The sequence below is a fragment of the Aedes aegypti genome, unplaced genomic scaffold (assembly GCF_002204515.2).
Source record: "Aedes aegypti strain LVP_AGWG unplaced genomic scaffold, AaegL5.0 Primary Assembly AGWG_AaegL5_hic_scaff_1510_PBJ_arrow, whole genome shotgun sequence".
Taxonomy (NCBI): Eukaryota; Metazoa; Arthropoda; class Insecta; order Diptera; family Culicidae; genus Aedes; species Aedes aegypti.
The window spans coordinates 8,183-25,473 of record NW_018734956.1 but is presented as its reverse complement, the minus strand read 5'-3'; the positions used below and the strand labels follow the sequence as shown (position 1 = coordinate 25,473).

Genomic DNA, 17,291 nt, shown 5'->3' with positions numbered 1-17,291 from the left:
CGTACATGACAGTTTTGCAGTCCTTGCAGGTCATAGGCGCATGGCAGGAATCTATATGCCGAGTCATTCTTTTCACATTGTAGCACTCCTTGTTGCACTCCGAACACGTGGTTGGTGTTGCGATCACAATTTTTTATCACGTGACTTGTCATGTTCTCTTAAGTGAGCATCGAAATCTTTTCGTGACTGGAATCTTCGTGGACAATGAGTGCACCTATAATGCAGATGGGAATGTCCAGTTTCCTGAAAACAAAAAACGAGAAGTAATGCTTTAAAGGTCGCGCCAAAGTTACTTATCTAAATGTGGCACAAACCTCGTGAATTTTCAACTGCTCCTCATCTTCGAAGGACATCTTACATATCGGGCATGATGAGGCGTCAGGCTGGACTGCATTGGCGTGTTGCAAATCGTTGCTGGGTTCTTCTACAGCTGCTGAAGTTGAAGCTGCAGGGGAAATGAAACCCTTTGGGTGGTTTCGTCGCATATGCCTTTCCAGATAGACCTGGGCTTTGAAGTTATGCTTACATATTTTGCATTGATAGCGAAATTTGTTCGCATGTGTGTCCGTGTGTCGCCGGTAAGCTGCCAACAAGTGGAATTCTTTTTTGCAGTGAGCGCACTTGTACGACGGCTCCGAGTGTTGTTTGAGCTGATTTGAATAAAAATATACGTTAGAAGTAAGTACCTAGCTATTCAATGTTTCGAACAAAACTAACCATGTGATACCGATATTGATTGGAACCTGTGACGGTGATACGGCAAAGTTGGCAGGTGCGTTTTCGATGGGCGTAATCTTGATGACGATAGAACCGTATGGGGCTGTTGAAGCTCTTCTTGCAGACACCACAAGTTGTAGCGTTTGTTCGACCAGACTTCGGAACAGAGGATTCGTCTGTTTCGCTCATCGAACCTTCAACATCTGATGATTCGTCGAGCTGGACATTATCGTTTTCTTGAACTTCATCCGTAGGGTCCAAACTTTCGAACTGTTGCAATTGTGGAATTAACAGTAGGTCTGAAGGCAGTTCGTTGAGTGAGGTTTCTGCATCCTCTACAGGAAAATTGACTTCACTAAATTCTGGAACGAATTTGACTTCCTTAAATTCGTCAGGAATCGCTTGTTTTCTCGCTTCGCAATGGTTAAGACGATGATCGGTTTCCAGCTTTTGCGATCGGAAGGAATCGCCACACTCCGTGCAGCGTAGAAAGAAACCATCGTGGTCTTCCTGTTTTACGTAGATTCGAAGATTAGTAATTATCCATTAACACAGTAATCCAAAGACTTACGTGAATGTGGTGCCAATATAAGCTTTCCTGATATCCGCGCTGATCGTTGCATATTGCGCACTTATGCAACACGTGCTTCGATGCTTTTTCTTCATAGTACAAATCCTTTTTGTCATCTGCAATCTGGAGTCATACGATGTGGTTAATATTCGTCTTTCTATTCTATTAGCTATTGCTTCTGCTTACTAAGTAGATCATCGAACAATAACCAAGCAACCAAAAGTTAAGATAAAATGGTATGTTTTAGCTTAAGTAGCTTATTTTTTAAGTAATAAACCGAACTTCATATCACATAAAGTTAATTTAAATTGTTTAAGTAGAATGATGTTTACCATAAAGTACGAAAAAGTTCGACTCGAAGTTGTTAACTAGTTGTTAAGTGCATGAGTTACTTTCTCGAGGTTCAAGTTATGTTAGTATCGATTCTGTTCTCTTATTTAGCGATATAGTTTCTATGCCGTTCTTTTCACGACGGTTAAGTTTACGATGTCTTTTCTACGATCGGAATTCAGGTTAACGATCATTTGGCCAATTAATCAATATTCTCACATAAAATTGATACATAGATTGATTAAATCCACAACAAGATAACGAATTTTACTACATGTTCAGTAATGGTGGAGTCGATCGAAATCGTATAGAATGCTGACAAACTTATTTAATAACTAGCTCAACTCGATTTGTAGCCATAGCACGAAGATAAATTCGAATGCCAGGGAAAGTAATGTGAAAAGTAGTGCACTTCTATGAGTTATTACCGTAAATATTCAGGATAGTAAGAAATATTTAACGCATCTCTAGTATACAACAAAACTGTGGTTGGCAATACTGTACTTAGCACGGTTAGTTAATTGTCAAGTTCTAGGCAATTCCAGCCTAAGAAATTTTGCTGCTGTAAGGTTTTGAAGTACACGACGAAACACGTGTCAAATGTACAAATCGAAATTCAAACTGCTTAAAGAAACCACTTGCTCCGGTGGAGATCGAACCCACGACTCTCTATTCGCTAGACGAAATGTTCCAATCCATTTTCCACTTACCTCATGTTGATCCAAATGGTTCCACAGGCCCTCCTTACTCAGGTAGTCCTGCCCGCAGACGGCACACCGAAATACCAAAAGCGGCATGCAAGCATCCTGATGTTGCTGCAGCTCATTCTCCGGGAACTCTTCGTGGCAAATAGCACATTGCACTTTCAGGAGCGCCTCGTCCTTAAGAGCTACTGCCGCCGTGTGCTTCGGGTGATCACATTGCAGATTTCCCAGGCAACAGCCGCATAAATGGTGCTGAAAATAGAGGAATAGAGTAACTTTGCATATTCTGCGAGCGATCCACTTCGAAGGAAGTGGCCAAACATGCTACTGAACAAAACTCAATCAAAGGACACACCAAATTGTACCGTTTTATGCAATGCGACGTATGTTTGTCGCATTTTGAGCTTCAGATGGTCTTCAGACATGGATAGATGTTCAAAGTTTTAATGATATATACTAGGCAAAGCTGGTAGCATGTCTCCTTAGAAACAAACTTGGTGTCTATTTCAATACACGTCTCTAAGAAGCCTGTTATTTCAATGTCTCAAAGATCAAATTATGTATATCTATAGTAGATTTGGAGTTGCTGAATCTTATGCAGCCCACAGACGCTCAGACGGTTTGACCAACATTGACTCCGCCCCCAAGTTAGTCAAACCGACTTATGTTGATACAACCGTTTGACCAACTGTCAAGGTTGGTTGCAGCAACACGATAATTCTTTGCATGTTATTACACACTTAAATTATTTTACGGATTCCTGTGAAATCTCAACAACTGAACAGTTCGGTGAAATAAATTAACGGAGTACGGTAAATTTTTACAGTATTCGGTAAAAAAAATCACCGTAATCCGTTAAATTCCGACGAAATACGGTGTTTTATTTCACCGAACTGTTCAGCTATAGACTTGTCGAGAGTCTAGTGAATATGTGATTGTTATTTTCTCGAATGCTGTGGCTGTGGGGGAGAATCTTTTCGCGATTTTTTGGCAATAATCGCAGTAAGGAAGAGAAGAACTTTCAACATTTAAGTACCAAAAGAAATAAATATTTAAGAGGAATTCCAGTTATAATTCGTACGAAATATTCCGGCAAAACTCAGAAATCATGACGGGTCTCTTTCGGGGAATATTTTGAGCAGTCATTGATATGGGAATGGCCATGGGATTTTTTTTTTCAAACATTCTATCCAGAATCTTTTAGTCGTTTTCTCTAGTTATTCTACTATGAAGTTTTAAAACTGCTAATTGAACTTTAACACTTCACTTTTTGCAAAAAATAAAATACTAAAATCACTAGTAAGGCGAGCAAACCTTTAAACTCTAATATGTGTTGCTTATCTTGACAGATAGGCCTATTTCGTCTGCGACTTACAGACTTTTTCAGTGTAGAGCACTTTTAGTATTTTATTTTTTGCAAAAAGTGAAGTGTTAAAGTTCACTTAGTAGTTTTAAACATACTCCATATTCCACCAAAAGCTCTTCCTGGGATTCTACCACGAATTATATCAATTAGAAATTAATCAATTAAAATTAAATTAATCAATTAGAAATTTATCCACAAGGATTCCTTTAGAGGTTCCTCTACCAGGCATTGCAGAATTCGCTCTCATTTGAGTATGAAGCACGATCAAAGCAAGCAAAGAAAAACATCCCATCTGTTGCGGTCCACGATCGTCATTGTATTGCAAGGTGTAACAAGTCTGATAAAAGGAAGCAGCGAGCGAGAGCCTCAAAGAGAGAGCGATGATAAAATCCATTTTTCTGGCTTATTTACCGTTGGGGATAGGTGTTTTTCTTTACTGGCACGATAAACAATCCACGAACTCCCAATAGCAATAGTGTCCCCCATGTTGAGTAACAATTTCAGTACCGGGTACATCAGCACAACCCTACCTGTGTGACAGCCCTGAAGCGGTAAAGCCATGACGTGGCATAACAGAGAACAAAAGCGCGCGACAGCCTTTCGCGCTAAAACTATTCTTTTTTTATTCTGTGTACAACCTTCGTTGAATAAACATCTTTTCATTTTCGTTCTGTAAACGCGTTCTGTTTAATTACTGACCGGCCGAATTCCCTATTCTCAATAGGTTATGGGCCCAGTTTCGCGTGTGCTGGGAAGTAGTAGCGTGTTTCGGACGATTTCAAGTGTTTCGTGAAGATGGAGAAGGATTCGGATGCAGTTCGCGTTCCGCTTTTTCGACGGGGTCGAATTATCCGTCATGGAAGTTCAGGATGCTGGTCTTGCTAGAGGAGCATGAGATGACCGAGTGCATCGAAGAAGAAGTGGCGGATGTGGAAAGGTTGCAAGTTAGTGCAGCGGATAACGAATCTGTGAAAGCAACGAAGTTGGTTGCGTTGGAAGCGCGAAGGAAGAAAGATCGCAAGTGCAAATCCATTCTCATCTCGCGAATCAGTGATAGCCAGTTGGAGTACGTACAAGACCAGCCAACGCCGAGGCAAATTTGGCTGGCCCTCCAGCGTGTGTTTGAAAGAAGAAGTATTGCAAGTCGTTTGCATTTGAAGAAGAAAATGCTCACCCTCCGGCATGAGGGCGGTGATTTGCAAGAGCATTTCTTTGAAGTTTGATCGGTTAGTGCGCGAATACAAATCGACCGGTGCGGTCATTGAGGACATTGACGTGGTGTGTCATTTGTAGATCACGCTCGGACCTGAATTTGCGACGGTGGTGACCGCGATAGAAACAATGCCGGAAGATAAATTGACGATTGAATTCGTAAAGTGTCGTTTGCTCGACGAGGAAATAAAGTGCCGTGGCAAAGAATTTGATTCGTTCGGCGTGAAGCGCGAGCCGTCGGCCTTCGCCGGGAAACCGACTGGTGCTGTGAGAAAATGGAAATGTTTTTCGTGCCAAAAAGTCGGACACAAGGCTGCGGAGTGTCCCGAGCGGCAGAAGAGGAAGAAAGAAGACAATAAGAAGTCAAGTGCAAATGTTTCCGAAGAGAAAGCGGGTGGAATATGTTTCGCCGCTAGTGGTGGTGTTGTTCGGGAAGAGAAAGTATTGTGGATTGCAGATTCGGGTGCTTCCGAACACATGAGCAACAACAAGAATCTCTTCGAAGAGCTAGTGCCATTGAAGGATCCAGTTGAAATCGCTGTTGCATTGAACGGTAAGTCTGCGATAGCAAAGTGTTCTGGCAAGATTAAGATGATTGCCGTCAGTGGAAGCAAGAAACGTGAGTGTACTTTGGAAAATGTTCTCTATGCTCCGGATCTCCGTTGTAATTTGTTCTCGATCCGCAAAGTGGAAATGGCGGGAATGGAGATTGTGTTCAAAGACGGTAGTGTAAAAGTTCGGAAAGATTCTGAAGTGGTCGCCTGTGGACGACGTTGTGGATTGCAATACGAAATGGACTTTTACGCGGAAAGTACAAGTGCGTCGTCATTGTATTCGTGCGGGAAGTTGCAAAAATGCAATGAACTTTGGCATCGTCGGTATGGTCACTTGAGCGAGAAGAACTTGGAACTGATCGTGAAGAAGAATATGGTGACCGGATTCGAGAAGTGCGCGGTAGACGACAATGGTGAAATGTTTTGCGAACCATGTATCGAAGCGAAACAAACTCGGAAACCATTCGTTAGTAGCTCCGAGAAGAGAGCTTCGCGTGTGCTAGAACTAATCCATACGAACGTCTGTGGCCCTGTAACGCCGGTGGGGCATGACGGTAGTCGGTACTACGTCAGTTTCATTGACGATTGGAGCCGGTTTACCATCGTCTACACGATCCAATCGAAGGATCAGGTGCTCGGATGTTTTAAACTTTACGAAGCGATGGTCACTGCAAAATTTGGAAGAAAAATTGCGCGTGTTCGTAGTGATAACGGTGGAGAATACCGAAACGAACAGTTCGAGAAATTTTGCCAGCAGAAAGGAATCCAGATGGAGTGCACGGTGCCGTATTCGCCGGAGCAGAACGGCATCAGTGAGCGGATGAACCGGACCCTGGTGGAGAAGGCCAGGTCAATGCTCATTGGTTCCGGTGTCGACAAGGTATTTTGGTGTGAGGCCGTAGAAACGGCCGCTTATCTGGTAAATAGGAGCCCTGCAAGTGCCCTGAAAGAAGGTAAGACACCATTTGAATTATGGGAAGGTCGAAAACTAAATATTTCCGGAATGCGAGTGTGGGGAAGTCCAGCCTTTTGCCATGTCCCTAAGGAAAACCGGAAGAAACTCGATAGTAAGGCATGGAAAGGGATATTTCTGGGACACCACTGTAACGGATACAGGATCTGGGATCCGAAGCGAAAGAAAGTGGTAGTGCAACGAGATGTAATTATCGACGAATCTCGTGGTACATCGAAGGAAGTTCCAGCGCTTGGCAAGACATCTACAGATAATGAGATGATTCGGATCACGCACGACGAGGAGGTAGGAGACACCGACTTTGGTAATACGGAGGTACCGGGTGATTCGCATGAAACAAGCTTCGAAGATTGTGATGAAGGATCGGATTCGGACTCGGCAGCTGATGAGGATTCAGCAGGGGCCGTTGAAGCACCATCAGATCAAATAAGAACTAGTGGTCGTATAAGAGAACCTCCTGCGTGGCACAGAGATTACGACATGAACTGTGCTTATGCAATGAGTGCAACGAACTTTGTTGAAAATTTCCCTGATACTCTGAAGGAAATGAGGAAGCGTGACGATTGGCCGTATTGGAAAGCCGCCGTCGAGGAGGAGATGAACTCTCATCGGAAGAATAATACGTGGAGCATTTGCAAGTTACCTGAAGGGAGGAAAGCAGTCTCGAGTAAATGGGTTTTCAAGCTTAAACGTGGTGAGAACGGAGCTGTGCACCGATATAAGGCTCGACTGGTGGCCCGTGGATTTTCGCAGCGTTTCGGATATGATTACACTGAGACATACTCACCGGTAGCAAGAATGGATACGGTGCGTACAGTTTTGGCAGTGGCAAATCAAGAACGTCTTAAAGTACATCAAATGGACGTCAAGACGGCGTTCTTGAACGGAAACTTGGAAGAGGAAATTTTTATGACGTTACCCGAAGGCTCGGAAGGAGAACTAAACGATGTTTGCCGTTTGAACCGTTCGCTGTATGGTTTAAAACAGGCGTCAAGAGCCTGGAACGAAAGATTTCATCGTTTTGTGACCAAGTTAGGATTTCGGCAAAGTGAGAATGATCGGTGCCTGTATGTACGAGGTGAGGGTAGCCAACGAGTGTTCCTGTTACTGTATGTTGACGACATACTTATTGTTTTGCCGAAACTTGAAAGAAATCGAGAAGGTAAAGAAGCGACTGGCGCAGGAGTTTGAGATGTCGGACATGGGTCCTGTTGGTAATTTTCTTGGAATGAGTATCGACAGGAATGAGGAGCAGCGAATTTTGCGGATTTCACAGCGTTGTTATCTCGAAAGTCTACTTTGCCGATTTGGGATGGAGAACTGTAAGCCAGCAGCGACACCAATGGAGACTCGATTGCAGCTGAAGAAGGGTGATGAAGCAAACAAAACCAGCAAGCCATACAGGGGAGCTCGTGGGCTGTTTGGCGTACGTAGCGCAGTGTTCAAGGCTGGATTTATGTGCATCAGTGAACTTTTTCAGCCAATACCAGAGCTGCCCAACAGATGAACATTGGAATTTCTTGAAGCGTGTTCTGCGATACGTACGAGGAACTTTGGACATAGTTTTGGAGTTTCATGGAAGCGATAAAGCTGAACCGTTTGTCGTTTATTCAGATTCGGACTGGGGCAACGATGTTAACGATAGACGATCGATTACTGGATGTGTTTTTCGTGTTTTTGGTGGCACAACAGCCTGGTTAACAAGAAAACAACAGACCGTAGCACTGTCCTCAACAGAAGCAGAATTTGTGGCTTTGTGTACCGCCGCATGTGAAGGTATTTGGCTCCGTCGGCTTCTTGAAGATCTTGGCGTGGTAATTGAAGGTCCAGTGAAACATTTCGAGGATAACCAATCGTGTATTAAGGTGACGGAGGAGCCACGTGACAGTCGACGACTAAAGCACGTGGATGTCAAATTCAACTTTGTTCGCGAGCTAGTGAAAGACAAGCGCATCGATATCCGCTACATTCCATCGGAGAAACAGTTGGCGGATATTATGACTAAAGGACTGGCATCAACGGCCTTTCATCGTTTACGAGAAGCTTTAGGAGTGCAGAAATTGAGCAGGGGTGTTGAGTAACAATTTCAGTACCGGGTACATCAGCACAACCCTACCTGTGTGACAGCCCTGAAGCGGTAAAGCCATGACGTGGCATAACAGAGAACAAAAGCGCGCGACAGCCTTTCGCGCTAAAACTATTCTTTTTTTTATTCTGTGTACAACCTTCGTTGAATAAACATCTTTTCATTTTCGTTCTGTAAACGCGTTCTGTTTAATTACTGACCGGCCGAATTCCCTATTCTCAATACCCCAGGCTTGGAGCATGTTTAGAGGGGTTTTATCATGCACTACTATCCCCCCAATCTGATCAAAGTTGTAGCAGTATACGATAAACAGTCTCTCATAATGTGCAGCATGTTATGATAGTTACAGAGAGCGATACGTGAGAGATTCTCTCAATTTTCTCAGGATTCAATCCCTGTCCTCTACAAATTATTGTAGATTCCACCAAAAAATCCTCCAAAGATTAATTTAAGAATTCCTCCAGCAGAACTTCAAGCATTCCAATACAGATACTACCCACAATTTATCCAAGGATTCATCAAGTTCCTCCAGGGATTCCACAAACAATTCCTCCAAGAATTTCATCAGAAAGCCTTCAAAGATTTCAAGAGAAATACTGCAAAAAACAATCATCAAAACTTGATCAGCAGGAATTCCTTTAGAGATTCCACTTGTTATTTTTTGAGAGGATCCCCCAGGTTATCCTTTGGTTTTCCTCTAGAGAATCTTCAATAAATTCTTTTATAAACTCCACCAGTGTTTCCTCCAAAGATTCTTTCTTGTATCTCTGAAGGGACCCTACGAGACATTCGTCCTGGAATTTCTGCAGGAATTACTTCAATAATCCAATATATAAATTTCTCCGAGGATTCTTAAAAGAATTTATACATCAATTCCATCCAGTATTTCTTGAAGGATTTTTTCCCAGGAATTACCTTAGAGAATCTTTCAGAAACTCCTTCGGGGATTTCTTTAAAAGTTCTTCCAGAAATATATTAAGGAATCTCTCCAGGAAACTCTCTAGGAATTAATCTATTGATTTCTTTGGTGATACCTCCAAGACTTTCTAAAAATATATCTCCATGAATTTTTTTCAGAAATGAAAAAAAAAATCTTTTAGATCTACTTTAAATATCAGTTAACTCCCTGGAGGAATTTATGATTATCCTGAAGCACAATCCTAGTAACACCTTTGAAGTATCTTATGGTTGAACTTCTGGCGAAACTCTGGTAGATTTTTCTGGTGGTAATTCTAACGAAACTCTGGTGATGTTCCCAGTGATAACGCTAGAAGAATTCCTTTAAAAAATTCTCCCGCGAAAAATTACAGGTGATATAATTAGGGAAAATCTAGTTGAACTATCTGAAGGAATTACTAGTGGAATCTTTATAGGAAATTGTGGTCAAATCGCATAGGAAATTCGTTTTTGGATAATTGGAGTTCATCTTGGTGGCATCCACGAAGGAACTTCCCAGAGGAATTCCTTTTTTATATCCCAGGAGGAATTCCGAATAGAGTCACTGGATGATATACAGGTAGATTCCCAAATTACAGGTAAAACTATTATAATAAATTTCTGATAATATCGCTGGAGGGTTCCTGAAAACTCCCAATAATCCCTGGAGTTATTCCACGAGAAATTTCTTGCAAAATCCGGAGGAATCCCTTGAGGATTTCCGGGATTGATACCTTAAGGAAATGCGGGAGGCGCCCCATGATGAATTCCGCAAGGAATCCTTTGAAAAATCCCGGAAAGAATCTCTTGAGTAATGCCGGAGAACTTATAAGAAATTTATGATAAAATCCCTGGAGAAAATCTTGATAATCTTCTAGAATCGTTGGAGATTTTGCTGAAGGAATTCCTTGAGGATTGATTCCTTAAGGAATTTCAGGAGGTATCCCTTGAATAATTCCGGGAGGAATTCCTTAAGGAATTCCAGGAGGACTACCTTGAAGAGTTCTTTTATGAATCTCTTGAAGTATTCTCTAGAAGTTTGGGTAGTATCTCCTAATAAATTCCGAAAATATTTCATAATAAATTAACCCAGAATAACCCTAGAGGGATTCCTGAAGGAACCTTTAGAAGAATTCCTGATAGAATCCCTGACAGAACTTCTGATGGAACCCAGGAGGATTTATAATAAAGTTCCCAACGGAATCTATTGAAGAACTCCTTCAGATGGAATCCTTGGAAAAACTTGTGATGTTATCCCTTGAGTAATTCCTGATATAATCATTAGAGAAACTCTTGATAGAATTCCTGTAGAAATTCCAGGTGGAATCTCTGAAGGAACTCCTAATGGAAACCCTAGATGAACTCCTGAAAGTCCTTAGAAGAACTCCCTTGGGAACTCGTAATGGAATGCCAAAAACGACTTCTGTTGTTTTGCCCTGTAGGAATTCCTAATTGAATCCCTTTTGGAACTGATAAAATACTTAGAAGAGCTCCTGATGGAAATCCTTGGGAACTCCTATTGAAAGGCTCAGGGGAACTCCTGATGGTATCCCTATAGAAACTCTAATAGATTCCCAGGAGGAATACCAGGTGGAATGTCTAAAGAAAATGCTTATGAAACCCCTGAAGGAACTCTTCTTGAAATCTCCAGAAGAACTCCTGATGTAATTCCCAGAAGAGATCCTGATGTTATCTCTAGAAGAAACTTCTGATGCAATCCCTCGAGGATCCCGGTGAAATCTCTGAAGAAACTTTTGATACAATCGCTAGAGGAACTCCTGATGGAATCTCTAAGGGAACTTCTGTTAAAATTTCTGAAGAATTTAATGATGATTGCCGAAGGAATTCCCAATGGAATTCGGAGGAACTCCTGATGGAACCCTTGTAGGAAATCCTAAAGATATTCTTGCAGCAACTGATGAAATTATTGGAGGAACTCCTGATGAAATCCCTTGCAGAATTCTCTATGGAATTACTATAGGAACTCCTGATGAAATCCCTGGAGGAATTCCTGATAAAATTCCTGATGAAACTCCTGATAGAATGCCTAGAGAAATTCCTTATGATATCCCTAGAAGATCCTGATGTAATTCTTAGGTGACCTCCTGATATATACTCTGGAGGAAGTCCTAATAGAATCTCGGAAGAAATGCTAGCTGGAATCTCTGAAGGAACTCTTGGTGGAATTTCTGGAGGAACTCCTGATGAAATCCTCAGAAGAAAGTACTTCTAAAAGAATTCCTTATGGAATTCCTGATAGAGTCCCTGGAGGAACTCCTGATAGAATCCTTGGAGGAATATAAAGATATTGTTGGAGGAACTCCTGATAGAGTCCCGATAAAATCTCTAGATGAACTTCTCATGAAATTTCTGGAGGAATTCCTGATAAGTTTCCTGAAGGAACTTATGATAGTATCTATAGAGGAACTCCTGATAGAATCTCTTGAAGAATTTCGGGTGAAATCTCAGAAGAAACTCTTTATGGCATCCCTGGAGGAACTCCTGATGAAATCCTTGGAGGAAATTCTAAATATATTGTTGAAGAAGCTCCTAATGGAATAAATGGAGGAATTTCTGATGAAATTCATAGAATAACTGGAAGGAATTCTAGGTGGCATCTCTGAAGGAACTGCTGATGGAATCGCTGGAGAAACTTCTAATGGAATTGCTAGAGGTATTCCTGATGGAATCCCTGGAGAAGTTCCAATTGCTATCACTGAAGGAACTCCTGATGGAATCCCTGGAGGAATTTCTGATGGAACTCCTGTAAGAATCCCTAGAAGAATTCCTTATGATATCCCTAGAAGGAGTCTTGATGAAATTCCTCAAGGAATTCCTGATATGATCTCTGGAGGAAATCCTGATTGAATCTTTGGAGGCAATTCAAGTGGAATCTCTGAAAGAACTCTGGAGGAACTCCTGATACAATCCCAAGAAGAACTCTAATGGAAGCCCTAAAGGTATTCCAGATAGTGTCTCTATAAGAACTCTTGATGGAATCCTTGGAAGAACTCCTATCTATATATATTCTTGAAGGAATTCCTAATCATTGAAGGGACTCCTGATAAAATCCCTGGAAGAACTCCTGAAAAGTTTCCGGATAGAATCTCTAGAGGAACTCCTGATAATATTTCAAGAAAAAACATTGATGGGATTCCTCGAGGAACATCTGATTTAATCTCTTGAAGAATTCCAGGTGAAATTTCAGAAGGAACTCTTGATGGAATTCCTGGAGAAACACCTGATGAAATCTCCAGAAGCCCTAATGGTACTCCCGAAAGAATCCCTACAGGAGCTCCTGATGAAATCCCTGGCGGAACTCCTAAAGGAATCCTTCGAAAAATTTGTAAAGATATTCTTGAAGAAACTCTGGATGGAATCATTGGAGAAATTTCTGTTGAAATCCCGGAAAGCACTCCTGATGGAATCCATAGAGCAACGACGGACATGAAGTCATTCCAGGTGGAATGTCTGAAATATCTCCTGATAGAATCCCAGGAGAAACTTCTGATGAAATCCCTAGTTGAGTTCCAGGTGCAATCCCTGAAAGAACTGCTGATCGAATCTCTGGAGGAATTCCACATGGAATCCCTGAAGAATCCCTAGACGAACATCTGATGAAACCCCCAGAAGAATTATTGATGGAATTTCTATAGGAACTTCCGATGGAATCCCTACAGCTAGTCTTGATAAAAATTCTGAAGGAACTGCTGAATAAAACCTTCGTGAAATTTATGATTGAATCTTTAGAAGTTCTCCTGATGGAATGCCTGGATGAAATCGTGTTTAATTCCCTAGAATAACTCCTGATTCTTAAGGCCTACCTTAGCCGAGTGATCAAAGTCCGTGGCTACAAAACATAACCATGCTGAAGGTTTCTGGTTGAAAATTTCTGGTCGGTCCAGTATCTCTTCGTAATGGAGATTTCCTTGACTTCCCTGGGCATAGAGCATCATCGTACCTGCCACACGCTATATGAATGCAAAAATGGCAACTTTGGCAAAGAAAGCTCTCAACGATTCAATCATGAGTTCCACAAAGGATCATATCAGGGTTTCCATTAGGAATATCTCTAGGGATTCCATCGGAAGAGTTCTTTCGGGGATTACATCAGGAGTTCATTCAGGGATTCCACTAGCAATTATATGAGAAGTTTCTCCAGCGATTCTCTGAAGGAATTGAGATTCACCAGGGATTCAATCAAAAGTTCCTTCAGAAATTCCACCTGGACTTCTTCCAGAGGATTATACATTGTACATTGCAGGAGTTTCTCTAGGGATTACATTAGGAATCCTTCTAGGGATTTTATCAGGAGTTCCTTCTGATTTCATCAGAAGTACCTTCAAGAATATTATAAGTTTCTGTAGAAATTCTTTGTGGAGTTTCTTCAGAGATTCTACCTGGTATTCCTACAAGAATTCTATCAGGAGTTTCTCTGGGGATTCCATCATAAATTACACCAGGGATTGCGTCAGAAGTTCTTTCGACTATTCCATCAAAAGTTTCTCTTTGGATTTCATCAGGAGTCTTTCAATTGATTGCATAATGAGTTCCTCTAGAGATTATGTCAGGAGTCCCTCGAGTAATTATATCAGGATTTTTTCAAGGCATATCATAAGGAATTCCTCTATGGGTTTTATCAGTATCTCTCCAAAGAATTCATTAGGTGTTTCCGTAGGTGTTCCATCAGGAGCTCTTCAAGGGAATTCATCAGGAGTTCCACCAATGATTTCATTTGGAGTTCCTTCAATAATATCTTTAGGAATTCCTCCAAGGATTTCATCAGGAGTTTTTATAGGGAATCTACAAGGAGAACCTTTAGGGTTTCCATTAGAGTTCTTCTGGCGATTTCATTAGGAGTTCCTCCAGGAATTTCATCAATAGCTCCTTCTGAGATACCACCTGGAATTCTTACAATTCTATCAGGAGTTCCTCCAGAGATTATAACAGGAGTTCCTCGAGAAATTTCATCAGGACTCCTTCTAGGAATATCATAAAGAGTTCCTCTACGGATTCTATCAGGAGATCCATCAGGAATTCCTCCTGGGATTCCTTCGGGAATTCCTCAAGAGATTACATCAGAAATTTCTTCGCAGATTCCATCTGGATTCCACCTGGATCTTCTCCAGGGATTACATCGTAAGTTCTTCTAAGGTTTACATTATGAGTTCTTCTGGGGAATACATCAGGCGTTCTTTTACGGATTTCATCAGGAGTTCCTTCAAGGGTTTCATAAGAAGTTCCCTTAGATATTCCACCTAGAATCCCTCCGGGGATTCTATCAAAAGTTTCTATAGGAATTCCATCAAAAGCTCCTTCAGATTCCAGCTGGAATTCCTACAGGGGTTCTTTCAGAAGTTTCTTTAGGCATTCCGTCAGGAGTTCCTTCGGAGATTGCACCTGGAATTTCTTTAGAGATCATATCAGAGAGGAAGGAATTCTTCTTGGGATTTTATAAGAAGTTCAGCCAGGCATATTATCAGCAATCCCTCCAGGGATTTCATCAGGAATTCCTATAAGGATTCCGTCCGGAGTTCCATCGGAGATTCTATTGGGAGTTCCTTCAGGGATTACATCAGAAGATCATCTATGGATTATTGCAGGAGTTTCTCTAGGGATTACATTAGGAATCCTTCTAGGGATTTTATCAGGAGTTCCTTCTGATTTCACCAGAAGTAACTTCAAGAATATTATAAGTTTCTGTAGGAATTCTTTGTGGAGTTTCTTCAGCGATTTTACCTGGTATTCCTACAAGAATTCTATCAGGAGTTTCTCTGGGGATTCCATCATAAATTACACCAGGGATTCCGTCAGAAGTTCTTCCGAGTATTCCATCAAAAGTTTCTCTTTGGATTTCATCAGGAGTCTTTCAATAGATTGCATTAGGAGTTTTACAGGGATTCCATCAGAAATTCTTTCTTTTGAAATACTTCTTATATTTCATTACAAAATCCTCCTGGGACTCCATCATGAACACTTTCTGGGATTCCATCAGAAGTTCTGTTAGAAATTCTATCAGGAATTCTTCTAAAGGTTCCTTCAGGAATTCCTCTAGGGCTATTCTAGGTTTCATCAGGCTATTTGCTACGGATTCCTCCCGGAATTTACGGATGGATTCAACCAGAATTTTCCTTCAGGGGTTTCTTTTTTGAGAGAATTCTTCAAGGGATTCGCCCAGGAATTCTTCAAATGAGTCCTCCCGGAATTAATCGAGGGATGCCTCTAGAAATTCTTCAAGGAATTAATATCTCCAAGGATCGTCAATGGTTATCAGGAATTCCTCCTGAAATTTAACCAGAAATTTCTTATTAGGATTTCATCACCGGAATAACTCTAGAAATTCCTTCCGAAATATCTCAAGGAAAAAAATAAATCATAAAGCCTGATTTGCTACTGAAAAGGAATCGCTAAAATAATTTCTCGCCGATTCCTTGCAGAAATTTTCTACAGCGACCCATTTGAATTGACATTTCTTTTCAACTGCATACTGCGCTCAGAAAAAAGCGCATTCTTGATCGATTCCTTGCAGAAATTTGCAATGCATCAAGATAGGCCGAGAAATTACTTGTCAGCAGCGAATCAGGCTTAAAGCATGATCTATCAAACTTTTGAGTGATGTAATTCACCAAGCATGTATAATAGGAAAATCACTTGGTTTTGCACTGATATAGCTGAAAAAGTATCAGCATACTTTTTGCATGTAAGAGCAAGTAAGAATACTTTTCGGAATCAATATTGCCTATGATGACTGAGATTTATTGCGAGCTGCAAAATCAACATGGCTGCCAAAATGAATGACGGGCTACTAAGCCTTAAGTGGTAATTTTGTTTTTCTGTAGAGGATCCTTAATACACAAAGGGTCCATAACCGGCATCGATTCCCTATGCTGTTTCGCTACAGAAAAGTAAAAAATTGACAGAAATAGTCTAGAAATGTTCTACAGCGAGCTCCTTTTGAAATGACATTTCTGTTCAACTGCGTGCAGCGATCAAAGACCATTCTTGACCATTTCTTGCAAGCAATTTCCCACGCATCTAGAAAGGCGATTACTTTTCTTTTCAGATGCTTAGCTCCCATTAGACGCTATTAGCCCTGTCTAGGCGTAAAATGATCGTACAAGCAATACCTATTCGCCGAGTGTCATATAAAACTGAAACTGTTTCATACTTTTGTTATAGATTTTTTCTTAAAAAAAGTCGCGAAAGTTCGTGCTCATTAAAAAAAATCGTATGTTCTTTTATAGCTTTTCAAATGTCTTCTTGATGTTAGAAAGTGTTTTGTACAAACATGAGCATGAGTCCCTGTTATCCTGTTTTGTTGTATGCAATGTCAAACAGTAGGCGAGGATTATTTTTTCTCCAAGAAGAACCTCCCAGTATTCTAAGATAATTCATATGATTTGAATGTGACTCGGTCCAGATGATCTAAAACCAAACTTACCGTAAATAATATGTGAGAACTTTTTTTACAATACGAGCAAAACATTCTTCACAACTTTTGCAACACTTTTTCGAAACACTGAAATTTCTACTTTCTCATTTGTTATGAAAATGCATGTCAAAACAAAACACGAAGAACAAGAACTGCAAACCTGCACATTAATTTGGAAACGCTCATTTCTTTTTCTTGATCGGTATGGGTGAGAATTTAAGTTTATTTTGCATGGATCAGGTTTAGCGTGTTGTTTTCATAGCGTTTTTCACATTAAACAAAAGTTTGTTTGATAACAGTGCCAGTTGTGTAAAGATTGTTTTCTGAAAAAAAAATAACGATAATGTAATTTTGGTTTTGTTCCAATACATTACAGTAATAATCAATTTAGTTTACGTTCAATCAATGTG

At 40.9% G+C, this 17,291-nt stretch overlaps 1 protein-coding gene across 2 annotated transcripts; it reads right to left on the bottom strand.

Annotated features, from left to right (window-relative positions):
- Nucleotides 1-6: 6 nt before the first annotated feature.
- On the bottom strand, nt 7-17,016 carry LOC5566709 (zinc finger protein 628). 2 transcript variants are annotated; one of them, XM_021856306.1, is made up of 7 exons: nt 16,891-17,016; nt 2,329-2,574; nt 1,289-1,411; nt 718-1,227; nt 527-650; nt 315-445; nt 7-243 (listed from the first exon to the last, which is right to left on the bottom strand). In XM_021856306.1, the coding sequence occupies exons 1-7, from the start codon at nt 16,933-16,935 to the stop codon at nt 124-126; spliced, it is 1,299 nt and encodes a 432-aa protein (XP_021711998.1). In that variant the 5' UTR covers nt 16,936-17,016; the 3' UTR covers nt 7-123. The 2 variants fall into 2 exon arrangements, with proteins under 2 accessions (XP_021711998.1, XP_001651117.2); XM_001651067.2 differs by having other exon boundaries at nt 315-650; nt 16,891-17,015.
- Between the last annotated feature and the right edge of the window lie 275 nt (nt 17,017-17,291).